Source organism: Cherax quadricarinatus, chromosome 9, assembly GCF_038502225.1.
Source record: "Cherax quadricarinatus isolate ZL_2023a chromosome 9, ASM3850222v1, whole genome shotgun sequence".
NCBI lineage: Eukaryota > Metazoa > Arthropoda > Malacostraca > Decapoda > Parastacidae > Cherax > Cherax quadricarinatus.
Window position 1 is genome coordinate 63,817,256 of NC_091300.1, and position 27,968 is coordinate 63,845,223.

Consider the following 27,968-nt stretch of genomic DNA (forward strand, 5'->3'; position numbering starts at 1 on the left):
GCCTCTGAATATTTAATTATTTTGCAAAGACACGCAAGCGTTCATTGTTATATTAATTTTTAAAGGGGTGGGTAGGTAAGCCCGCGTAAGGCCTCAGTCACAGTGATTTTATTCTGTCGTATGAAGCCGTCTTGTTTCTAGCCAAGGACAAACCTCACTCCAGAGAGAGAAAGAGTGACATACCTGGGACGAGGACGTCAGCGATTTTGAGTACCTGGCGACACAGCTCCTCCTTCCTGGCCAGGTGTATAGGGGAGAGATCGTCCAACTCGTACCCATCCTCACTCCCGTAGAGGTGAAGCAGCGCGTACTTGATCTGTAACACCAAGACACAGTCTTATGTTAGAGAGAGAGAGAGAGAGAGAGAGAGAGAGAGAGAGAGAGAGAGAGAGAGAGCATTTACTCCTAGGATGACTCGTGTTTGGAACAGGTTCATATAGCATTACATCAAAATAAATTTGTTTATGTCATGCGATAAGAACATGATAATTTGTTTTTTTTTTTTGATGTCATGTTGATGTCAGTTGACCAAAAGAAATCGTTGGCCCACAGATGGCTTCAAGTTCATCCTGTTCCCTGTTTGTATGTCTCTTAACAATAAAAAGACTCTCAAATGAGCTGATGTAGGCAACAGCTCTTATTATTATTATTATTATTATTATTATTATTATTATTATTATTATTATTATTATTATCAAAAAGAAGCACTAAACCACAAGGGCTATACAGCGCTGCAGGGCAGGAAGGAAGCGAGGGCATCAGGTGGCAAAAGGGAGATGGATGAGTAATAGGTTACGGAGAACAGCGGGGCAGTGGATGGTGGAAGGGTAGAGGGCAGCAAGAGATTGAGCTAGAAAGGGCTGAGGGGAGTGCGAAAGGTATCATCATCAGAGTTTGTGGAGTAAATCAGTTTTTGTCAAGAAGTCAATGAGAGAGTCAAGATTAAAGGAGGGTCCATCAGCGAGAAGGGAAGGTAAAGAGAGAGTAGTAGAGCAGAGACGACGTTGGAGGTAAATTCTGCGTGCTCGTTGATAGAGAGGGCAGTCTAACAGAGTGTGGCTAATCGATACTGGAACTTGACACTGCTCACAGAGAGGAACAGGGTGCCTCTCCATGAGATACCCATGAGTAAGGCGAGTGTGGCCAATGCGAAGGCAGGAGAGAGTAGTTTCCCAACCTCGGCACTGATGACAAGAAGACGGCCAGTAACCTATGCTCAGTTTAATAGAATGAAGTTTGTTACCGAGTAGAGTTGACCAATGTTGTTGCTAATGGGTGTGAAGATGGGCAGCTATTACAGCAAAACAGTCCGGAAATGGAACACCTCTATATGAAATTGGTAGGTCATGTACTGCTGACCACACAGCAGTGTCTGCCTGTTCATTGCCCTGTACGTCAACATGACCAGGGACCCAGCAAAAAACTATATCTTTATGCTTGGTAGAGATACGGCATAGCCAAAGTTGGATACGGAGAACTAGGGGGTGAGGTGTATCAAATTTCCGTATAGCCTGTAGAGCACTAAGGGAGTCTGAGACAACCACAAATGATGACACAGGCATAAATGCGATACGAATAAGTGCTACAAGAATGGCATACAATTCAACAGCAAAAATGCTAGCCGAAGATAGTAAATGCCCTTGCATGACGCTGTCCGGAAACATTGCTGCGAATCTGATGCTGTCAGAAGACTTAGAGCCATCTGTGTACACTGCGATGGCATGAGAATGAGAGCAGAAGTGGTCAAGAAAAAGAGAGCGGGAAGCCACCATAGGCAATTGGGCTTACGAGCAAGGGAGTGAGAAAGAACAGACCTGAACAGCTGGAACTTCCCAGGGGGGTAGGGAGAAGTGAGATGCTACATGAACGTATAAAGGTGGCAACTGAAGGGAAGACAAGAGCGAATGTAGGTGAAGAGAGAAGGGATGGAGCAAACAGGGGCGGCAAACAAATAAAGAATGTCTATTAATATCAGTGACCATTCTATAAATGGAAGGATTGCAGAGATCGTGATTGTGTACATAGTAGCGAAGGCAATGGGCATCACAGCGATCGGACAAGGATGGAACATTCGCTCTGCATAGAGGCTCTCAGCGGGGGAAGAGCGAAAAGCACCAAGGCAAAATGTAATCCTTGGTGATGGATGGGGTTATGGCTAGAGAGAGTAGCAGGAGAGGCCGCTGAATAGATCTGGTCACCATAATCGAGTTTCGATAAAATGAGGGCTGAATGTAGGCAAAGGAGAGTTCGACGATCAGCTCCCCATGAAAGATGAGCAAGGGTTTTAAGAAGGTTCAGCCAGTTGTGACAAGTTGCCTTCAGAGAGGTAATGTGGGGTTTCCAGGATAACCTATGGTCAAAGAGAAGGCCTAGAAACATGACTGTATCACTTTCAGGGATACGGGAGCCATAGAGGTACAAAGGATGATCGGAGATGACAGAGCGTCTAGTGAAAGTAATTTGGTGAGTTTTGGTACTGGAAAATTTAAACCCATGCATGGTGGCCCAATTGGAAACACGGTCGACTGCATGCTGGAGAGAAACTGTAATGAGGTGTCAGTCAGCGCCTGCACACGCAATAGCGAAGTCATCTTCATAGAGTGATGACCAAATATTGGATGGAAGAACAGAGGCCAAATCATTTATAGCAAGGAGAAAAAGTATTGTGCTCAGAACACATCCCTGAGGGACACCTTCAGCTTGGACAAAGTCTGGGGAGAGCACATTATTGACTTGAACACGGAAATGTCCGTCAGTTAAAAAGTTCTTAAGGAAAGATGGTAGATTGCCTCGGAGGCCTAAGGAGTGGGCTTGGGCCAAAATATTATACCTCCAAGTTGTGTCATGTGCCTTCTCAAGGTCAAAAAATATAGCAATAACTGAGTGGTTATTCGCAAAGGCATTACGAACATACGTATCCAAGCGTAGTAATGGTTCTATGGTAGAACGGCCCTTACGAAAGCCATATTGATGAGTGGAGAGACTGTTGTGTGTCTCTAAATACCACATTAAATGTCTATTTACCAGACATTCCATCACTTTGCAAACTGCACTGGTAAGAGCGATGGGACGATAGTGGAAGGCTTCATGTTCCTTAGTACCCGGTTTGCGGAAAAGGAGAACAATGGCAGATTTCCACAGCTGTGGAAGAACTCCTTGTGACCAAATAAGATTGAAAAGTTGAAAAGGCGTACGAGGACTGCAAGGGCTGACTAATGTAAATGTTGTAACATACGAATATGAATGTCGTCGGGCCTAGCTGTTGATGATCTGCAAGCTAAGAGTGTTGCCTCCAGTTCCTGAAGTGTAAAAGGCACATTATACTGTCCTTCTCTGAGAGAAGAAAAGTCCAAGGGTGCTAACTCTCTGGCAGACTTTGAGGAAAGAAACGAGGGGCATAGATGGAGCCCCAGAGAAATACTGACCAGATAATTGCCAGTTTCATTGGCAACATCTAGAGGGTTTGCTATATCAACACCAGCAACCCGCAGAACAGGAGCCCAGTCAGGAGAATATTTACCATTCAGTTTCTGTACTTTTTTCCAGACTGCACTCATAGAGGAAGCAGAGGTGATGGTGGAGACATAATCTCGCCAGCAAGTGCGTTTAGCGTCACGGATGACACGGCGAGCGAATGCACGCTTCTGCTTAAAATCAAGAAGTCTCTCTGTGGTTCTATTGTACTGGTACCTCCCCCATGCAGCGCATTTCAAAAGTACTGCGTGGGGTGGGAAGCAAGAAAAGTCTCTAACTGAATGCCACGGGAATCACAGTGAGACCCCTCCAGAGGAAATGATGGGCATTAAAATCGCCAAGTAACAGAAGTGGTGGAAGTAATGCTGAAACAAGAAAGGCTATATCCGGGATAGATAATGCCCGAGAAGGAGAGAGATACAAAGAACAGAGTGTATACCACCTATGCAAGTGGATACGGGCTGCTGTGTAATGCAGTGAAGTATGAACAAATAGCTGATAGTACGGAATATCAGTGCATAGAAGGGCACTTTCATTAAAGGTCCCATCAGGAAAAGGATCCGAAGAATACAATAAATTGTAGCCTGAGATGGGATAGATAACAGCAGAGTGTAATTTTGGTTCCTGTAAGCAAACACCAACAGGGGAAAACTGGGAGAGCAACATCTGAAGCTCACCCCGATTACCCCTGAGGCTGCGTATATTCCACTGTAAATAGGCCATGATTGGCAACGATAAAGATACTAGAAATCCACAGGTAAGGGTACCTACTGACTAGAGGGGTTAGAAAAGTCCACATGCAGTGGCAATGGAAAACGTTCAAGCAGCAAAGGAACAGTGCACTGTGAAGAAAAGAGTTGTGCAGATGGAGAAAAGGATAGAGAAGGAACAGAGGGTGGATCAGTGTCAATTGATGGTTTGGTCTCTGAAATATATTCAGAGATTGCTTCAAGTGTTTCGGAGTTCAGAGACGTCATATGGGAGACAATATTGGAGATGGATGGAGGAGGAGTTTGAGTAAAGATTGGAACTGTAATGGACTGTACCAAGGTAGGGGGGGGGCGAAAGGGTGGAGGGAACTGGAGAAGTGTGGGAGGGGACAGAAGAGGCAGAAACCTGGGAGGTGGCAGAAGAGGAAGAAACTTGGGAGGGGACAGGGGAGGAAGGCACAGTACAAGGAGGAGGATGAACCTCCACACTTGTAACAGAACCAGTGAAAGGGGAAGACCCAGGTATAGAGACCGGGAATGTAAAATGTGGAGGTGGATGAAGGGAAGGAGGGGTTAAAGGAGATTTTTTGGACTTCTGAGAAATAGAGAGACGATTGGGAGGAGGTGTCATACGAGGTCTTGTCGATACCGGGGCCTGTGAGGGAGAACACGAAGAAATGAGAACAGACTGAGGTGTTGAAGTAGGGACGTCTGAGCCCAGGACAGCAAAAGAATTAGATTCAGGAGTGACTATGGGACTGGCAACTGCAGAGGAGGCTGCAGAAGATGGGACCCCAGAAGTGGGGGAACTTTTGAAACACGAGAATAAGAAACACGGGGTAGTCTCCCTTGGAGGCAGAGATGAGAAACTGCCATAGCATAAGGGAGACCTTCTGCCTCTTTGAGGCAACAAATTTCCCGCTCATTTAAGTAGACCTGGCAACAGCGAGAGTACGAAGAGTGAGCCTCATGACAATTAAGGCAAGAGAGAGGTCGACTGCAAAATGTATTAGAATGGTCATCGGCACCACAGACTGGGCATTCGGCTATAGATCTGCAATATTTTGCTGGGTGGCCAAATCGCCAGCAATTTCTACACTGTTGTGGTGTAGGGATCGCCATTTGAACTTGTAACCGATGTCTTGCTACATAAACAGAGGATGGGAGTTCATGGCTGTCAAAAGTTAAACGAGCCACATTGCAAGGGTATCGTCTCCGCCTGCGGGCAGGAAGAACATAAGTGTCTACCTTGAGAATTGGGAGATCTTGGAGTTCCAGATGTTCGAGAATGTCATTGCCACATGTCTGGAAATTCTGTTGGACTATGGTATGAGGTAGAATGACAGTACCGCTACAAGAATTGAGGGAATGATGTTTTTCGATAGTGATAGGAATAGTATCAGTATGTGAAAGAAGAGAAAGATCATGAGCTTGGGTAGCATTCTGGACTGTGATGATGCACGTACCACTCTTAAGAACATGAAAGGAAATATCTCTACCAACATGGCGTAGGAGCGCTTTGCCAATACTATGGTTGGAAAGATAGGCAGTGGAAGAAGTCAGTCTTAAAGTAAAGAATTTAGTCCATTGTCTGGTCCAAAACTGAGTGTGGAGAGGGAGTGCATGACATGTCAGTCTTTTCCGAGTAGAATGGGAAGGTAACAAAGTAACATCATCAGGAGATTGTCGTTGGCATTTAGAAGTGGGACCAGAGTTGGTCCGACGTGGGATGGGCAGGCAATTTGAAAATTGCCACACCATAGAGGAGAGGCCAGAAGCATAGTCAAAGGAGAGCAGAGGTCAGACAAATCGAAGGAGTCAGTCGAAACCCCGGCACCTGAAGCAGGTGACGAAACAGCACCAGCAAGAGGTACAGGGGCCTTAGGAGTGTCCGAAGAGTGGTCAAAAGATGTGGCAAGGTCAGAACAGGGTGCAGTAACAAGAAGGAGCCCGGGGGTAGCGGGGTCATGGATTGGGAACTCCATGGTTAGGTTACTTCTTTCTTTTTGTTTTTAAGAAAAAAAAGAAAGAAGAAAAGAGAATAAAAATAAAAAAAAATAAAAAAAAGGGGGGACCGGGGAGGGATAGTTCCTAGGAGGAATGAAAGGGCCAGAAATCTCCCTCCATGCCCAAGAGGACCTCAGCACCGCAAGTAGCACAGATGCAGCATGGAACCCGTGCCATACCCTCACATCTGCCGAGCTACCTCGGTGGACAAAAGAGAGGGCGGCCGGATATCCACCACAAAGCATACCTCCTTCGGCCACCAACCCCGGAATCCGAAAGGTGGCTTCCAGAGATACACCCATCACCCGAAAGACACCCAAAGCCACCCTCTGGGATACCGGAGAGGGATCGGGACATCCCCAGGCGATCCAGATTCCACAGCAAACTACACCACCGCCAAGAACCTCAACAGAATGGGATGGACCCCGGTACCCATTCCCCTACCTAGGAACTAGCATACCTGAGGGAAAATTCCCAAAAAGAGGAAGGGCGGGAAGGAGGAAGAGGAAAGGAAAAAGGGGAGGATGGGGAATATGGGATAGGGAAGGGGGGATTGGGGGGTAATTAGGCTCGGTCTGAGGAAGGAGACCGAGAGGTCTAATTCCTCAGACCAAGAGCCTCTTCACAACACCAAGGAGTCCCCCTTGAAGAGGCAACAGCTCTTAGCTTGTAAATAAAGTTAGGAACTCATAATCCAACCCATTAGCAACCACTGTGTAAATAAAAGATAGAACACTGGAAAATATATTGGTGGAAAAAATGACTTGCAATTTACAGAGATGAAAGTAAATTTAAGATGTGAGCATCAAAACTCCTTCTACCAAATTAATACTGTGACTATATGAACTATTCCTGTTACTACACTCTTGTTACAGAACCGCTGGTTACCATCAGTGCTGCTGTGACTATCATAGCATTCTACCACTACATAGTTATTACTCCTTGTATCCTCGTTGTCATCATAAGGTTCAGATACTCTTGCTAGACACTCATTCAGGATTTATTGCCTCCAGACTTCTCCATCATCTCTTGTATGAAAATGGCAGACTGCCTTGGTTTATTGTGGGTTTGTCTGATATTCGTGTGGGTTTAGTTACTGCTTAACTGAGGCAGCAAGTGCACAGCAAGTGCACTAAGTTACCTGTCGCTCCTCACCTCCGTCACCATACAATTGTCAGTGAAACTCATTACCGCGGCTTCTGAGAAACAAAACAATATGGAGTGACAAGCAGTCGTAATTCGTAGTTCTATACTGACATGTCTAAAAGAATGAAATGGCAATTCTTCCCACCACGACATGGCGAATCTACTTGAATATTTCACCAGAAGAGTGCTTGTCTGAGTAACATTCATGAAAGGATTCAGGGAAACCGGCAGGCCGGACTTGAGTCCTGGAGATGGGAAGTACAGTGCCTGCACTCTGAAGGAGGGGTGTTAATGTTGCAGTTTTATAACTGTATTGTAAGAGCGTCTCTGGTAAGACAGTGGTGGAGTGAATGATGAAGGTTTTACTTTTTCGGGTCACCCTGCCTTGGTGGGAGACGGCCGATGTGTTAATAAAATAGTGTTAATATATTCAGACATTGTTTGTACATATGTATGTATGTATGTATGTATGTATGTATGTATGTATATATATATATATATATATATATATATATATATATATATATATATATATATATATATATATATATATATATATATATATATATATATATATATATATGGTTTCTTTTTCTGTCTCAAACACGCTAGATAACAGGGATATCTTGCTACTCCTACTTACACTTTGGTCACACTTCACAGACACGCACATGCATATATATATACACATACATCTAGGTTTTTCTCCTTTTTCTAAATAGCTATTGTTCTTTTTTATTTCTTCTATTGTCCATGGGGAAGTGGAAAAGAATCTTTCCTCCGTAAGCCATGCGTGTCGTATGAGGCGACTAAAATGCCGGGAGCAATGGGCTAGTAATCCCTTCTCCTGTATACATTTACTAAAAAAGAGAAGAAGAAAAACTTTATAAAACTGGGATGCTTAAATGTGCGTGGATGTAGTGCGGATGACAAGAAACAGATGATTGCTGATGTTATGAATGAAAAGAAGTTGGATGTCCTGGCTCTAAGCGAAACAAAGCTGAAGGGGGTAGGAGAGTTTCAGTGGGGGGAAATAAATGGGATTAAATCTGGAGTATCTGAGAGAGTTAGAGCAAAGGAAGGGGTAGCAGTAATGTTAAATGATCAGTTATGGAAGGAGAAAAGAGAATATGAATGTGTAAATTCAAGAATTATGTGGATTAAAGTAAAGGTTGGATGCGAGAAGTGGGTCATAATAAGCGTGTATGCACCTGGAGAAGAGAGGAATGCAGAGGAGAGAGAGAGATTTTGGGAGATGTTAAGTGAATGTATAGGAGCCTTTGAACCAAGTGAGAGAGTAATTGTGGTAGGGGACCTGAATGCTAAAGTAGGAGAAACTTTTAGAGAGGGTGTGGTAGGTAAGTTTGGGGTGCCAGGTGTAAATGATAATGGGAGCCCTTTGATTGAACTTTGTATAGAAAGGGGTTTAGTTATAGGTAATACATATTTTAAGAAAAAGAGGATAAATAAGTATACAAGATATGATGTAGGGCGAAATGACAGTGTTTTGTTGGATTATGTATTGGTAGATAAAAGACTGTTGAGTAGACTTCAGGATGTACATGTTTATAGAGGGGCCACAGATATATCAGATCACTTTCTAGTTGTAGCTACACTGAGAGTAAAAGGTAGATGGGATACAAGGAGAATAGAAGCATCAGGGAAGAGAGAGGTGAAGGTTTATAAACTAAAAGAGGAGGCAGTTAGGGTAAGATATAAACAGCTATTGGAGGATAGATGGGCTAATGAGAGCATAGGCAATGGGGTCGAAGAGCTATGGGGTAGGATTAAAAATGTAGTGTTAGAGTGTTCAGCAGAAGTTTGTGGTTACAGGAAAGTGGGTGCAGGAGGGAAGAGGAGCGATTGGTGGAATGATGATGTAAAGAGAGTAGTAAGGGAGAAAAAGTTAGCATATGAGAAGTTTTTACAAAGTAGAAGTGATGCAAGGAGGGAAGAGTATATGGAGAAAAAGAGAGAGGTTAAGAGAGTGGTGAAGCAATGTAAAAAGAGAGCAAATGAGAGAGTGGGTGAGATGTTATCAACAAATTTTGTTGAAAATAAGAAAAAGTTTTGGAGTGAGATTAACAAGTTAAGAAAGCCTAGAGAACAAATGGATTTGTCAGTTAAAAATAGGAGAGGAGAGTTATTAAATGGAGAGTTAGAGGTATTGGGAAGATGGAGGGAATATTTTGAGGAATTGTTAAATGTTGATGAAGATAGGGAAGCTGTGATTTCGTGTATAGGGCAAGGAGGAATAACATCTTGTAGGAGTGAGGAAGAGCCAGTTGTGAGTGTGGGGGAAGTTCGTGAGGCAGTAGGTAAAATGAAAGGGGGTAAGGCAGCCGGGATTGATGGGATAAAGATAGAAATGTTAAAAGCAGGTGGGGATATAGTTTTGGAGTGGTTGGTGCAATTATTTAATAAATGTATGGAAGAGGGTAAGGTACCTAGGGATTGGCAGAGAGCATGCATAGTTCCTTTGTATAAAGGCAAAGGGGATAAAAGAGAGTGTAAAAATTATAGGGGGATAAGTCTGTTGAGTGTACCTGGTAAAGTGTATGGTAGAGTTATAATTGAAAGAATTAAGAGTAAGACGGAGAATAGGATAGCAGATGAACAAGGAGGCTTTAGGAAAGGTAGGGGGTGTGTGGACCAGGTGTTTACAGTGAAACATATAAGTGAACAGTATTTAGATAAGGCTAAAGAGGTCTTTGTGGCATTTATGGATTTGGAAAAGGCGTATGACAGGGTGGATAGGGGGGCAATGTGGCAGATGTTGCAAGTGTATGGTGTAGGAGGTAGGTTACTGAAAGCAGTGAAGAGTTTTTACGAGGATAGTGAGGCTCAAGTTAGAGTATGTAGGAAAGAGGGAAATTTTTTCCCAGTAAAAGTAGGCCTTAGACAAGGACGTGTGATGTCACCGTGGTTGTTTAATATATTTATAGATGGGGTTGTAAGAGAAGTAAATGCGAGGGTCTTGGCAAGAGGCGTGGAGTTAAAAGATAAAAAATCACACACAAAGTGGGAGTTGTCACAGCTGCTCTTTGCTGATGACACTGTGCTCTTGGGAGATTCTGAAGAGAAGTTGCAGATATTGGTGGATGAATTTGGTAGGGTGTGCAAAAGAAGAAAATTAAAGCTGAATACAGGAAAGAGTAAGGTTATGAGGATAACAAAAAGATTAGGTGATGAAAGATTGAATATCAGATTGGAGGGAGAGAGTATGGAGGAGGTGAACGTATTCAGATATTTGGGAGTGGACGTGTCAGCGGATGGGTCTATGAAAGATGAGGTGAATCATAGAATTGATGAGGGAAAAAGAGTGAGTGGTGCACTTAGGAGTCTGTGGAGACAAAGAACTTTGTCCTTGGAGGCAAAGAGGGGAATGTATGAGAGTATAGTTTTACCAACGCTCTTATATGGGTGTGAAGCGTGGGTGATGAATGTTGCAGCGAGGAGAAGGCTGGAGGCAGTGGAGATGTCATGTCTGAGGGCAATGTGTGGTGTGAATATAATGCAGAGAATTCGTAGTTTGGAAGTTAGGAGGAGGTGCGGAATTACCAAAACTGTTGTCCAGAGGGCTGAGGAAGGGTTGTTGAGGTGGTTCGGACATGTAGAGAGAATGGAGCGAAACAGAATGACTTCAAGAGTGTATCAGTCTGTAGTGGAAGGAAGGCGGGGTAGGGGTCGGCCTAGGAAAGGTTGGAGGGAGGGGGTAAAGGAGGTTTTGTGTGCGAGGGGCTTGGACTTCCAGCAGGCATGCATGAGCGTGTTTGATAGGAGTGAATGGAGACAAATGGTTTTTAATACTTGACGTGCTGTTGGAGTGTGAGCAAAGTAACATTTATGAAGGGATTCAGGGAAACCGGCAGGCCGGACTTGAGTCCTGGAGATGGGAAGTACAGTGCCTGCACTCTGAAGGAGGGGTGTTAATGTTGCAGTTTAAAAACTGTAGTGTGAAGCACCCTTCTGGCAAGACAGTGATGGAGTGAATGATGGTGAAAGTTTTTCTTTTTCGGGCCACCCTGCCTTGGTGGGAATCGGCCAGTGTGATAATATAAAAATATAAATATACACACACACACACACACACACACATATATATATATATATATATATATATATATATATATATATATATATATATATATATATATATATATATATATATATATATATATATATATATATATATATATATATATATATATATATATATATATATATATATATATATATATATATATATATATATATATATATATATATATATATATAATAGAGAGGTACCATCTCTGAAACTGCTGGGGACCCTCATCCTCAGAGAAAAGAATAAACTTACTTCAAGGAAAACTCAAGGTTCTCCCTGGAGTTGTTTGAATATTGTCTTCTCCTACCACCCCTTGTATTCTATATTCTATGTAGACACTATTTAAAGACAAAATACATTCACAAAAATGCAATAGGATGTAGAACAACATAGATAACATTTCAGAGCCTACAACTCAAATACTTCGTCCAGCTCCCCGGCGGTGGGCCATGTGCCCAGAATGCTGCAGGCATTTTCCCTCTGGATCGCAACACTAAGTCTCTGAAAGAAGAAGCTGGCCGCTCTGTGTTCCTTGGTTTCTGTGACAAATTTTTCACCCAGCTCTTTAAGGAACCGAAGAGCACACTTGCCCCATGCTCCAAGGATCTCCAACCCTATTGGGATGAAGTTATAGCAAGGGGGCAGGCCTTCATATTTGAGGGCCCCTGTGGGTCTCCCTGTAGCTGGCGGCTCCATGCTCTTCAGCTTCCGAGAATGGCAAGTAGGTGTCCGCCAGTGTGGTAGCAAAGGTATAGTCCCAGGCAATCTGCTTACCGTCCTTCCAGGGTAGCATAGTGGCTCCATCAGGATGCTTTTGACTTCTGTCAGATCTCTGTATTTGGGATTCCCGTTGAGCTGGGCAATGGGCTGCAGCGAGGCTTCTCTTTATGATGTTGTTGGCCTCCTCATATATAGCATACTTCCCTTCTTATGTGTGACACATAAGACCATGAACTCCGAATTGATCAGCCGTCGCCCTGCCGCAAATACACCTGTGTTCGGTGAGTATGGGGGTGGCTAGACAATGAGCAACACCAATCTGAATGGCCTGTGGGTCGAGTCGAGTGCCCAGGCAGGATTTGGGAACAGTTGAGAGGAAATCTCCTGAATGTGGTGCCTTCACCACTAGGAGACAAGTTTTGTCTTTTCCTGAAGCGTTGGTTAGCATTGTGTTGGCGATTTTTTCCATAATCGGTTTGTCCCAGTGGGACTGCTTGTGATCTTTGGGAGGAGCTCGTCTACTGAAGGAGTCTGTAATGGTGTCCCACCGCACAGCTGCTTCAATGGTCCTGGGGTGGATGAAGTGGTAGTAGAGAAGGATTGTTCGCACAGCTCTAATTATTTCTTGGCTCGTTGTGATGACTTCATACTTGAAGGAATTGAGGACGAATCCCAAGGCTTCTCCCTGTGTCTTCACCAGATGTAGGTCCTCTAGCAAAGACTCTTCAGTACCTGCCAGAGTGTCATCATCCAGGTACCAGATGTTGAGCTCGCTGCACAGGCTGGAAGTTAGTTCTCTCACCGCCAAGCAGAAAAGAAGTGGAGTGAGTGAGCCACCCTGCTGAACACCCTCTGATGAAGGAATTTCATGCTTGCCTAACAAAAGAATTGAGGGTTTGCTGTAGCCAGCTGAAATGAAGAGAAAAAGACTGGGGAACCGATAATGAATCGCTGGCAAGACCACATCTCTTTTCACCATATTAAAAGCATTTCTAAAGTCAAGTTTAACAATGACCTTGTCGTCTGGTAGGTCCCTGATGTAGGCCCTTGCCGCATGAGCTGCGGCTTCACTTCCTTGAGAGACCCCAAAGCCCAGTTGGTGTGACTGGAGTAAACTGGCAGCTTCTAGGCTAATGTTCTTACTGCCGCTTTGGCAACGAGACGGCGAAGAGTGTTACCAACAGCAATGGGTCTGATTCCCCCATCCTTCTTTAAAGTGCATAATGAGGCTCCAAAAAAGAAAGGATTAATTTCTTCTGGAAACTGCCCAGCCAGACAGTTGTTGACGGAGGTTGTTAACTCTGAGAGAAGAATTGATGCAACTGTGCCGAGTACTGGATTTGCCATCTCTTTGATTTGTTGTGGTCAATTTCCAGTGTAACCTCCTGCAGATCTTGCTGGAAATGACACTATCGCTTTATAGACTTCTGATTCTGGCAAAATTAGTTGTCCAGTGATGAGGTCTTCCTCAGGGTTGTTGTTAACGACTCTGGTGTCCGTTGTTGGGTGTTTGTCTCATAGTGTTTGGGCTGTGGTCTCATCTTTGTGAGCAACAGTGTCGTCACTTGTAATTATTCTGATTGCTCCCACTGTGATACCTTCGATTTTTTTGCCAACCTGTGCGCAGATTTTCTCGTTTTCAGTGAAATTTCTCTTGGGTCTGCCTCTGTGATTCCTGCGATGATGGGGCAGAGGGACACAATTATCTGTTCTTGGGTAGTTGAGCACTGCCTTGATGACTGATGTGGTTAGCATTTTGCCTCGCCCTTGAGGAACTGCAAGACATACAATGCCGAACAGGAGTAGGTTGTCCCAAGCCTTAATGGTGACCTGGGCTTCTAAATTGGTGGAACCTACAGTTACTTGCTTAAGAAGGTCTGTGAATTTCCCTGCTGCATATGGACGAGTCGCTTTACGAATGTGAGATAGGGTACTGCTAGTAGTGGATTTGAATGTCATCAGAGGATCTTCACAACTGAGAAGGTTACCATTGGAACTTCCATCTACCTGTGGAGGCTGTGGGCTGCTCTCTGCAGGGACCATATGTGATCCAGCACACCCATTGTGTGCACGTATCAGGCCATTCCTGTTGAGTGCCCAATGCGCTCTACACACCTGACATGTGCCTCTCTTTCACTGTTAGTTGCACTGTTTCCCTGGTTTTGTGGCTGGCTAGCTGCATCATCTGCCATACCTTAAGCTGTGTGGCAAGCTTGGGCTGAAGGGAGAATGGCATGTGTGAGTGGAGGCACATACCCTGGGTTGTTCATGGCACGGGTGGAGAGGGGTGGAGGACAGTGAAGACCTAGATCTGGTTAGTGGTCTCGAGTTCTTGTGGAAGGCGGGAGAGGGAGGAGGTGGAGGTGATACGAGGAGTGATGAGGGTGAGTGAGTAGTGGAGGAGGGGTGATGACTAGGGAAGGCACGCCTGGCAGAGTTGTCCACTCACCGCACTAAAAGACACCTCATTATACATAACACGACACTATACACAGCCCCACAATATAAACAATACACCGCTATACGCTCTACATTATCTACACAAGGTGAACAAACACTCTGTTATCCAAACGAACCTGAACGGTGTATGTGTTCGTGTTTGGAGGAAGGGAGGGAAACGTAAGCAGTCCTACCCCTCCTCCAAGTTGCCCACTTCCCCTCACTGCTCCCTCCAACCCTCAGATGACCGTTATTTATCCTCCCTCACTGGCACTCACTACATGTACACTCCACTTTTCTTCATTCTAATGGAAGAAATTAAATGCAGGGTCTTCTTTCCACTCCAAAATGAGCTGCAGGTATTCACACACACACACAAAAAACCCGAAGGTGTAGGGACAAAAACACACAGAGAATGGAAAAGGTACAGGAGGCATAGGACCCAGGAAAACACAGAAACACACACACACACACACATGACCCGAAACTGCTGTATACACACACACAGGCTGAGGAAAGAAGGTGGAGAACTCACAAGAAACACACACACGAGATTTAAGGAAGTATTTACACACAAGGAATACACCAACAAGTGTTGGACGACACACAGATGAGGAGGAGGTGAAGAAACTGCTAAGGGACATCAATACCTCAAAGGCAATGGGACCGGACAACATCTCTCCATGGGCCCTTAGAGAGGGAGCAGATATGTTGTGCATACCACTTACCACAATCTTCAACACATCCCTGGAAACTGGGCAACTACCTGAGGTATGGAAGACGGCAAATATAGTTCCCATTTTCAAAAAAGGAGACAGAAAAGAGGCACTAAACTATAGACCTGTGTCATTGACGTGTATAGTATGCAAAATTATGGAGAAGATTATCAGGAGGAGAGTGGTGGAGCACCTGGAACGGAACAGGAGTATAAATGCCAACCAGCACGGATTCACGGAAGGCAAATCCTGTGTCACAAACCTTCTGGAGTTTTATGATAAAATAACAGAAGTAAGACAAGAGAGAGAGGGGTGGGTTGATTGCATCTTCTTGGACTGCAAGAAGGCCTTTGACACAGTTCCTCACAAGAGATTAGTGCAGAAGCTAGAGCATCAGGCGCATATAACAGGAAGGGCACTGCAATGGATCAGAGAATACCTGACAGGGAGGCAACAACGAGTCATGGTACGTAATGATGTATCACAGTGGGCACCTGTGACGAGCGGGGTCCCACAGGGGTCGGTCCTAGGACCAGTGCTATTTTTGGTATATGTGAACGACATGACGGAAGGGTTAGACTCAGAAGTGTCCCTGTTTGCAGACGATGTGAAGTTAATGAGGAGAATTAAATCTGATGAGGACCAGGCAGGACTTCAAAGAGACCTGGACAGACTGGACACCTGGTCCAGCAAATGGCTTCTCGAATTTAATCCTGCCAAATGCAAAGTCATGAAGATAGGGGAAGGGCACACAAGACACACACACAGAGTATAGGCTAGGTGGCCAAAGACTGCAAACCTCACTCAAGGAGAAAGATCTTGGGGTGAGTATAACACCGAGCATGTCTCCGGAAGCACACATCAATCAGATAACTGCTGCAGCATATGGGCGCCTGGCAAACCTGAGAACAGCATTCCGACACCTTAGTAAGGAATCATTCAAGACACTGTACACCGTGTATGTCAGGCCCATACTGGAGTATGCAGCACCTGTTTGGAACCCGCACTTGATAAAGCACGTCAAGAAACTAGAGAAAGTACAAAGGTTTGCAACAAGGTTAGTTCCAGAGCTAAGGGGAATGTCCTATGAAGAAAGATTAAGGGAAATCGGCCTGACGACACTGGAGGACAGGAGGGTCAGGGGAGACATGATAACGACATATAAAATACTGTGTGGAATAGACAAGGTGGACAAAGACAGGATGTTCCAGGGAGGGGACACAGAAACAAGAGGCCACAATTGGAAGTTGAAGACACAAATGAGTCAGAGAGATAGTAGGAAGTATTTCTTCAGTCATAGAGTTGTAAGGCAGTGGAATAGCCTAGAAAATGACGTAGTGGAGGCAGGAACCATACACAGTTTTAAGACGAAGTTTGATAAAGCTCATGGAGCGGGGAGAGAGAGGGTCTAGTAGCAACCGGTGAAGAGGCGGGGCCAGGAGCTAGGACTCGACCCCTGCAACCACAAATAGGTGAGTACACACACACACACACACACACACACACCAACAAGTGTTGGATGACATACATTCAAATGGGAAGACCAAAGCTAGTCTTTGGTTTACCCGAAGGTGTAGGAAGGCAAAAACTCAGTACACCAGAGAATGGAAAAGGTACAGGAGGCAAAGGACTCAGGAAAATAAAGAGATTAGCCAAAGAGCCAGAAACGAGTATGCACAGATAAGGAGGGAAGCCCAGCTACAGTACGAAAACGACATAGCATCGAAAGTCAAGTCTGACCCGACATTGCTGTATAGCCACATTAGGAAGAAGACAACAGTCAATTACCAGGTGATCAGGCTGAGGAAAGAAGATGGGGAACTCACAAGAAACGATCAAGAAGTATGTGAGGAGTTCAACATGAGATTTAAGGAAGTATTTACATTGGAGACAGGAAGGCCTCTGGAAGTACAGGACAGAGGGGGACACCAACAAGGAATATACCAACAAGTGTTGGATAACACACATACAACTGAGGAGGAGGTGAAAAAGCTAAGTGACCTTGATACCTCAAAGGCAATGGGACCGGACAACATCTCCCTGTGGGTCCTTAGAGAGGGAGCAGAAATGCTGTGTGTACCACTAACAAAAATCTTCAACACATCCCTTGAAACTGGGCAACTACCTGAGGTATGGAAGACGGCATATGTAGTTCCCATTTTTAAAAAAAGGAGACAGAAAAGAGTACTAAACTATAGGCCAGTGTCACTGACGTGTATAGTATGCAAAGTCATAGAGAAGATTATCAGGAGGAGAGTTGTGGAACACTTGGAATGAAACAAGATTATAAATGCCAACCAGCATGGATTGATGGAAGGCAAATCCTGTGTCACAAACCTTCTGGAGTTTTATGATAAAGTAACAGAAGTAAGACACGAGAGAGGGGGGTGGATTGATTGCATCTTCTTGGACTGCAAGAAGGCCTTTGACACAGTTTCTCAGAGATTAGTGCAAAAGCTAGAGGATCAGGCACGTATAACAGGAAGGGCACTGCAATGGGAGAGAATACCTGACTGGGAGACAACGAGTCATGGTACATGATGAGGTATCACAGTGGGCACCTGTGATGAGCGGGGTCCCACAGGGGTCGGTCCTAGGACCAGTGCTATTTTTGGTATGTGTGAATGACATGATGGAAGGGTTAGACTCAGAGGTGTCCCTGTTCGCAGATGATGTGAAGTTAATGAGAATTAAATCAGATGAGGATCAGGCAGGAATTCAAAGAGACCTGGACAGACTGGACAAGTGGTCCAGCAACTGGCTTCTTGAATTCAACCCTGCCAAATGCGAAGTCATGAAGATCGGAGAAGGGCAAAGAAGACCGCAGACAGAGTATAGGCTAGGTGGCCAAAGACTGCAAACCTCGCTCAAGGAGAAAGATCTTGGGGTGACCATAACACCGAGCATGTCTCCGGAGGCACATATCAACCAGATAACTGCTGCAGCATATGGGCACCTGGCAAACCTGAGAATAGAGTTCCGATACCTAAGTAAGGAATCGTTCAAGACACTGTACACTGTGTACATCAGGCCCATACTGGAGTATGCAGCACCAGTTTGGAATCCACACCTTGTCAAGCACGTCAAGAAATTAGAGAAAGTGCAAAGGTTTGCAACAAGGCTAGTTCCGGAGTTCAGGGGTATGTCCTACGAAGAAAGGTTGAGGGAAATTGGACTGACGACACTGGAGGACAGAAGGGCCATGGGAGACATGATAACGACATACAAAATACTGCGTGGAATAGATAAAGTGGACAGAGACAGGTTGTTTCAGAGAGGAGACACAGAAACAAGGGGTCACAACTGGTACCTGAAGACTCAGACGAGTCACAGGGATGTTAGGAAGTATTTCTTCAGTCATAGAGTCGTCAGGAAGTGGAATAGCCTGGCACGTGATGTAGTGGAGGCAGGAACCATACATAGCTTTAAGACGAGATATGACAAAGCTCAGGAAACAGAGGGAGAGAGGACCTAGTAGCGATTAGTGAAGAGGCGGGGCCAGGAGCTGAGTCTCGACCCCTGCAACCACAATTAGGTAAGTACAATTAGGAGTACACACACACACACACACACACACACTCGTGGAGGAGTCACGCGGTTTGAGCTCGTGTTTTGGTGGTAATTTCTGACTGTGCCGTAAGGAATAGAGTGTGGGATATAGGTGTGTGCACGCATAAGAGTGCATATAATCACTTAAGCGCCGATAAAAGGAAATATAAGTGATCACAGAAAACAAAACGAAGGAAATTAGTGGCTGAGTTTTATTGGGGGCCGTTGGAAGGGTGAACGGTTGTGTCAGGCCTAAATAGTGTTGCCATAATAACGCAGTGGGGTATTTGAAGAATAAGTGCGACTCAAGACCAGGGAGATAAGAGATATGTATAGATGTGTCAGTAAATAGAGTGAGTGAAAAAATTAGAAGAGGTAGAGACTATAGTGCATACAGGAAGTTAGTGGAAAAATTACCGAGAAGCATCAAACATCAACTTCTGGGAGACAGGACAGACCAGCAACGTTACTACACTGCCAGCCGCAAGTAATATTCATCTAGTTTGAGTTGCATGGGGTCAATAGTACCTTTCTCTAGCTGGAATTGGGGGTCACTCTCCTCGAGCTATCAGAATTAGAATAAGCAACATTTACTGGTATATAATAGAATTTAGAGGTAGCGGCATGTAGGCGAAGCCTAGTGTATTTATTTTTGAACGTAATTTTAAACGCATAAGAGTACAGTGGGAACCAAGAGATTGGGTACATATACAATACATATGTAGTACATACGTGGGAAATAAGGACTATTTACATAAACATATCCACACACACTTGGTGAGAACAACTCTGCTGTTAGGCAATTGAATAGCTGTAGCACACACACACACACACACACACACACACACACACACACACACACACACACACACACACACACACACACACACACACAAACACAAACACACATATATACAGGATTTCACACCTTCCTGTGAAGTGACACTATAACCCTTCCTTTCCCCCCCATCTCTCTCCCTCCTCTATCTCTCTCTCTCTCTCTCTCTCTCTCTCTCTCTCTCTCTCTCTCTCTCTCTCTCTCTCTCTCTCTCTCTCTCTCTCTCTCTCTCTCTCTCTCTCTCTCCCTCTCCCTCTCTCTCTTCTTCTTTTCTCTCTCTCTCTCCTCCCTTGTCACTCCCCCCTCTCTCTTACCTTTTCCCTCTCTCTCACTTTCTCCCCCTTTTTACCCTTCTTTTCCCCTCCTTCTAGGCTCCCCTTCTCTCACTCTCCCTCTCTCTCACTCTCTCCCCCTTTTTCTTTTTTTTTCTTTCTCTCTCTCTCTTTCACTAAAAAAAAAATGGTTGGGACTCGCAGGAATCAGGGATCAGAGGACAATGGTACTGGTAGGGAGGAATGGATGGAGGAACAGTGGAAAAGGATAGAGCAAGAATAGGAGAGAAAATTAGGAGAGCTTTCTGAAAAAAATGGAGAAAGAGCTCTCTGTGAAATGGGAAAAGAGGTTGGAGAAGGAGACGAAGAATTGGGAGGCACAAGTCGAAACTGCAGTAGCCAGGGTAAAGGTTCTAGAATTTGAGGTAAACAGGCTGAAGCAAGTCTCAGGGGTAGTAACCAGAGAAGACATACCATATTGAATTATGCTAAGGTCATATCAGCCTGCAAAGAAGGGCCAGGGAGTGGAAGGGAAGAGCAGATGGGTGCAGATGGAGAGGGAGATAGGTCGAATGCTGAGGCACAACCATGCTACCAAGAGCCAATGGAAAACTCAAGGGAGAAAATGACCACATACAGACAGGAACCAGAGTCACAGAGGGAGAGGCAATGGGAGGAGGAAAGGGCAAAATCAGTGATTATCCATGTCGGGAGAGGAAAGGACACACACTGAAAGACGGCAGGAAGAAAGAAAGGAGATTGAGAAAATCATCATGGAAATAGGGGGAGAAGACATGGATGAGATTGTAAATTGAAAGGGAGAAACCGACCGATCAAGCTGATTCTCAGGACAGAAGCAGTGCGGAACAGGATCCTCCAAGAGAAACCACGGTTGAAAAGCTCGAAAGAGTACAAGAAGGTGTTCCTAGACAGAGACAGAACACGAACAGAGAGACAGCAGCTGAGGGAGAGGACAAAAAAGTGAAAGGAGCTAGGAAAGGAGACAAGGATGGAACCAGCAGAGGTCAGTCAGAGCAGAACAGAGCAGCAAGGGCAAGCACGCACACAACTATCCTCAGAACCCCACAACCTATCACACCATCCCAACACACAATACAATCCATACCCACAGCTTCCACCCAACCCCCAACCATAGAATCCCACAGTATGCTACCAGGTCTCCCACCCCCACAGGCCCCCCAAACCACAGTGTTGGAAAGGAAACTTAAGGTATGGTACACAAACGCTGATGGAATAACAAACAAGTGAGAGGAGTGGCACGAAAGAGTCAAAGAGGCATCACCAGACATCATAGCGATCACAGAAACCAAGCTTACAGGTATGATAACAGATGCCATCTTTCCAGTGGGATACCAGATCCTGAGAAAAGACAGAAGCAACAGGGGGGGTGGAGGAGTGGCTTTGCTGATCAAACACCGATGGAATTTTGATGAGCTGGAGAGAGGAGACAGTGGAGAAGAAAGTGATTACATAGCGGGAACGCTTCACTCAGGTGGTCCCAAGGTGATAATTGCAGTGATGTATAACCCACCACAGAACAGCAGGAGGCCAAGGCAAGAGTATGACGAGAGCAATAGAGCGTTGGTTGACACACTGGCTGCAGTGGCCAGAAGAGCTCATGCATGCAGGGCAAAGCTACTGATCATGGGTGACTTTAACCACAAGGAGATCGACTGGGAGAACTTGGAGCCACATGGGGGCCAAGATACATGGAGGGCTAAGATGATGGAGGTGGTATTGGAAAACTTCATGTACCAACACGTAAGGGACACTACAAGAGAGAGAGGAGAGGATGAACCAGCAAGACTGGACTTAGTATTCACCTTGAGTAGTGCAGATATTGAGGACATCACATATGAAAGACCCCTTGGGGCCAGCGATCATGTGGTTTTGAGATTCGAATACACAGTAGAGCTACAAGTGGAGGGGGAAGCAGGAAGGCCAGGACAAATGAAACCAAACTACAGGAAAGGGGACTACACAGGAATGAGGAACTTCCTGAATGAGGTTCAGTGGGACAGAGAACTGGCAGGGAAGCCAGTTAATGAGATGATGGAATATGTAGCAACAATGTGCAAGGAGGCTGAGGAGAGGTTTATACCCAAAGGTAACAGGAATAATGAAAAACCCAGGATGAGCCCATGGTTCACCCAAAGATGCAAGGAGGCAAAAACCAAGTGTGCTAGGGAATGGAAGAAATATAGAAGGCAAAGGACCCAGGAGAATAAGGAGAGCAGTCGTAGAGCCAGAAACGAATATGCACAGATAAGAAGGGAGGCCCAGCGCCAATATGAAAACGACATAGCAGCAAAAGCCAAATCTGACCCAAAGCTGTTATACAGCCACATCAGGAAGAAAACAACCGTCAAGGACCAGGTAATCAGGCTAAGGAAGAAAGGAGGAGAGACAACAAGAAATGACCGTGAAGTATGTGAGGAACTCAACAAGAGATTCAAAGAAGTGTTCACAGAGGAGACAGAAGGGGGTCCAGAAAGACAGAGAGGTGGGGTACACCACAATGAGCTGGACACAGTACACACAACCGAGAAAGAAGTGAAGAGGCTTCTGAGTGAGCTAGATACCTCAAAGGCAATGGGGCCAGATAACATCTCTCCATGGGTCCTGAGAGAGGGAGCAGAGGCGCTATGTGTACCCCTAACAACAATATTCAATACATCTATCGAAACAGGGAGATTGCCTGAGGCATGGAAGACAGCAAATGTGGTCCCAATCTTTAAAAAAGGAGACAGACATGAATCACTAAACTACAGACCAGTGTCACTGACATGTATAGCATGCAAAATCATGGAAAAGATTGTCAGGAGAAGAATGGTGGAACATCTAGAAAGGAATGATCTCATCACCAGCAGACAACATGGTTTCAGAGACGGGAAATCCTGTGTCACAAACCTACTGGAGTTCTATGACATGGTGACAGCAGTAAGACAAGAGAGAGACGGGTGGGTGGATTGCATTTTCTTGGACTGCAAGAAGGCGTTTGACACAGTACCACACAAGAGATTAGTGCAAAAACTGGAGGACCAAGCAGGGATAACAGGGAAGGCACTGCAATGAATCAAAGAATACTTGTCAGGAAGACAGCAGCGAGTAATGGTACGTGGCGAGGTGTCAGAGTGGGCACCTGTGACCAGCGGGGTCCCACAGGGGTCAGTCCTAGGACCAGTGCTGTTTCTGGTATTTGTGAACGACATGACGGAAGGAATAAACTCCGAGGTGTCCCTGTTTGCAGATGACGTGAAGTTGATGAGAAGAGTTCAGTCGATCGAAGACCAGGCAGAACTACAAAGGGATCTGGATAGGCTGCAGACCTGGTCCAGCAACTGGCTCCTGGAGTTCAATCCCACCAAGTGCAAAGTCATGAGGATTGGGGAAGGGCAAAGAAGTCCGCAGACGGAGTACAGTCTAGGGGGCCAGAGACTACAAACATCACTCAAGAAAAAAGATCTTGGGGTGAGTATAACACCAGGCACATCTCCTGAAGCGCACATCAACCAAATAACTGCTGCAGCATATGGGCGCCTGGCAAACCTCAGAACAGCATTCCGACATCTTAATAAGGAATCGTTCAGGAACCTGTACACCGTGTACGTTAGGAACATATTGGAGTATGCGGCACCAGTTTGGAACCTACACCTAGCCAAGCATGTAAAGAAACTAGAGAAAGTGCAAAGGTTTGCAACAAGACTAGTCCCAGAGCTAAGAGGTATGTCCTACGAGGAGAGGTTAAGGGAAATCAACCTGACGACACTGGAGGACAGGAGAGATAGGGAGGACATGATAACGACTTACAAAATACTGAGAGGAATTGACAAGGTGGACAAAGACAGGATGTTCCAGAGACTGGACACAGCAACACGGGGATACAGTTGGAAGCTGAAGACACAGATGAATCAAAGGGATGTTAGGAAGTATTTCTTCAGCCACAGAGTAGTCAGAAAGTGGAATAGTTTGGGAAGCGATGTAGTGGAGGCAGGATCCATACATAGCTTTAACCAGAGGTACGATAAAGCTCATGGTTCAGGGAGAGTGACCTAGTAGCGACCAGTGAAGAGGCGGGGCCAGGAGCTTGGACTCGACCCCTGCAACCTCAACTAGGTGAGTACAACTAGGTGAGTACACACACACACACACGCACAGTGTACAGGGGAACAGGGAAACAGTACCTTAGTGGTACAGTGGACGGGGAGACAGTATCATAGTGGTACAGTGGTCGGGGAGACAGTATCATAGTGGTACAGTGGTCGGGGAGACAGTACCTTAGTGGTACAATAGACGGGGAGACAGTATCAAAGTGGTACAGTGGTCGGGGAGACAGTATCATAGTGGTACAGTGGTCGGGGAGACAGTATCATAGTGGTACAGTGATCGGGGAGACAGTATCATAGTGGTACAGTGGTCGGGGAGACAGTACCTTAGTGGTACAGTGGTCGGGGAGACAGTATCATAGTGGTACAGTGGACGGGGAGACAGTACCATAGTGGTACAGTAGACGGGGAGACAGTATCATAGTGGTACAGTGGTCGGGGAGACAGTATCATAGTGGTACAGTGGTCGGGTAGACAGTATCATAGTGGTACAGTGGTCGGGGAGACAGTACCTTAGTGGTACAGTAGACGGGGAGACAGTATCATAGTGGTACAGTGGACGGGGAGACAGTACCTTAGTGGTATAGTGGTCGGGTAGACAGTATCATAGTGGTACAGTGGTCGGGTAGACAGTATCATAGTGGTACAGTGGTCGGGGAGACAGTACCTTAGTGGTACAGTAGACGGGGAGACAGTATCATAGTGGTACAGTGGTCGAGGAGACAGTACCTTAGTGGTACAGTGACGGTGAGACAGTATCATAGTGGTACAGTGGTCGAGGAGACAGTATCATAGTGGTACAGTGACGGGTAGACAGCACTTTAGTGGTACAGTGACGGGGAGACAGTATCTTAGTGGTACAGTGACGGGGATACAGTATCATAGTGGTACAGTGGTCGAGGAGACAGTACCTTAGTGGTACAGTGACGGGGAGACAGTACCTTAGTGGTATAGTGGACCGGGAGACAGTATCATAGTGGTACAGTGGTCGAGGAGACAGTACCTTAGTGGTACAGTGGACGGGGAGACAGTACCTTAGCGGTACACTGACGGGTAGACAGTACCTTAGTGGTACAGTGACGGGTAGACAGTACCTTAGTGGTACAGTGGAAGGGTAGACAGTACCTCAGTGGTACAGTGACGGGTAGACAGTACCTTAGTGGTACAGTGACGGGTAGACAGTACCTTAGTGGTACAGTGGAAGGGTAGACAGTACCTCAGTGGTACAGTGACGGGTAGACAGTACCTTAGTGGTACAATGACGGGTAGACAGTACCTTAGTGGTACAGTGACGGGTAGACAGTACCTTAGTGGTACAGTGGAAGGGTAGACAGTACCTCAGTGGTACAGTGACGGGTAGACAGTACCTTAGTGGTACAGTGACGGGTAGACAGTACCTTAGTGGTACAGTGGAAGGGTAGACAGTACCTCAGTGGTACAGTGACGGGTAGACAGTACCTTAGTGGTACATTGACTGGTAGACAGCGCCTATGTGGTACAGTGGAAGGGGAGACAGTATCATAGTGGTACAGTGGACGGGTAGATAGTGTACCTTAGTGGTACAGTGACGGGAGACAGTACCTTAGTAGTACAGTGACAAGGAGACAGTATCATAGTGTTACAGTGACGGTAGACAATCTCTTACCATCATGACAGACAGTGAGACAGCATTATACTGCGACAATAGACAGGGTTTCTCGGCATAATAGACAGAGAGACAGAACTCACTGACAGTAAAAACACAGATTTCCTAATAATCAGCAATATAATACCCAGTAAAACAGTATCTTAATAACCCGACAAAATAAAGATACCTTAACACGATAAAGATAGAGATACCTTAAGAAAGTGACTTGGGTCATAGAAAACGTAATGTAATAAGGGAAAATAGTAAGGATTTTTTTTCCTGCTTTATTGATGGTAAACAATTTATATTTGTCAATTATCTTCAATATAATCAAAATAAAGTTAATAATGAGATGTTATCAGTAAAGGAATGATGTAACAGTGACATGACTGTTATAACAGTGACTTGACTGGTATAGCAGTGACATAGCTGTTAGTTACTGTTACTGTTATTCATATCACTGTTATATCAATTATGTCACTGTTATTCAGGCACTGTTACGGTTATTCAGTGATATGATTGAATAACGGTGACATGAGTGAATAACAGTGACATGACTGATATAACAGTGACATGACTGATATAACAAAGAGATTGACTGAATAACAGTGACAGTGACTGAATAACAGTGACAGTGAATGAATAACAGTGACAGTGACTGAATAACAGTGACAGTGTCTGAATAACAGTGACTGAATAACAGTGACAGTGACTGAATAACAGTGACAGTGTCTGAATAACAGTGACAGTGACTGAATAACAGTGACAGTGTCTGAATAACAGTGACAGTGACTGAATAACAGTGACAGTGTCTGAATAAGAGTGACTGAATAACAGTGACAGTGACTGAATAACAGTGACAGTGTCTGAATAACAGTGACTGAATAACAGTGACAGTGACTGAATAACAGTGACAGTGTCTGAATAACAGTGACAGTGACTGAATAACAGTGACAGTGTCTGAATAACAGTGACTGAATAACAGTGACAGTGACTGAATAACAGTGACAATGTCTGAATAACAGTGACAGTGTCTGTTTAACAGTGACAGTGTCTGTTTAACAGTGACAGTGACTGAATAATAGTGACAGTAACTAAATAATAATGACAGTGACTGAATAACAGTGACAGTGTCTTAATAACAGTGACAGTAACTAAATAATAATGACAGTGACTGAATAACAGTGACAGTGTCTTAGTAACAGTGACAGTGACTGAATAACAGTGACAGTGTCTGAATAAGAGTGACTGAATAACAGTGACAGTGACTGAATAACAGTGACAGTGTCTGAATAACAGTGACTGAATAACAGTGACAGTGACTGAATAACAGTGACAGTGTCTGAATAAGAGTGACTGAATAACAGTGACAGTGACTGAATAACAGTGACAGTGACTGAATAACAGTGACAGTGTCTGAATAACAGTGACAGTGACTGAATAACAGTGACAGTGTCTGAATAGCAGTGACAGTGACTGAATAACAGTGACAGTGTCTGAATAAGAGTGACTGAATAACAGTGACAGTGACTGAATAACAGTGACAGTGTCTGAATAACAGTGACTGAATAACAGTGACAGTGACTGAATAACAGTGACAGTGTTTGAATAAGAGTGACTGAATAACAGTGACAGTGACTGAATAACAGTGACAGTGACTGAATAACAGTGACAATGTCTGAATAACAGTGACAGTGACTGAATAATAGTGACAGTAACTAAATAATAATGACAGTGACTGAATAACAGTGACAGTGTCTGTTTAACAGTGACAGTAACTAAATAATAATGACAGTGACTGAATAACAGTGACAGTGTCTTAGTAACAGTGACAGTAACTAAGTAACAGTGACAGTGACTGAATAAGTGACAGTGACTGAATAACAGTAACAGTGACTGAATAAGTGACAGTGACTGAATAAGTGACAGTGACTGAATAACATTGAGAGTGTCTAAATAACAGTGACAGTGTCTAAATAACAGTGACAGTGTCTAAATAACAGTGACAGTGACTGAATGACAGTGACTGAATAACAATGCCAGTGACTAAATAACAGTGACAGTGAATAACAGTGACAGTGTCTGAATAACAGTGACAGTGAATAACAGTGACAGTGTCTGAATAACAGTGACAGTGAATAACAGTGACAGTAACTGAATGACAGTGACAGTGACCGAATAACAGTGACAATGTCTGAATAACAGTGACAGTGTCTGAATGACAGTGACAGTGAATAACAGTGACAGTATCTG

The 27,968-nt window shown here is 44.8% G+C and overlaps 1 protein-coding gene across 1 annotated transcript in view; it reads right to left on the reverse strand.

Annotated features, from left to right (window-relative positions):
* Window positions 1-27,968, reverse strand: part of LOC128686054 (uncharacterized) — an 81,431-nt gene that overhangs the window by 39,773 nt on the left and 13,690 nt on the right. Inside the window, exon 3 of the mRNA XM_053772694.2 lies at window positions 184-316. Within this exon, the coding sequence (XP_053628669.1) occupies window positions 184-316 (133 nt within the window). The remainder of the gene's footprint in view (window positions 1-183; window positions 317-27,968) is intronic.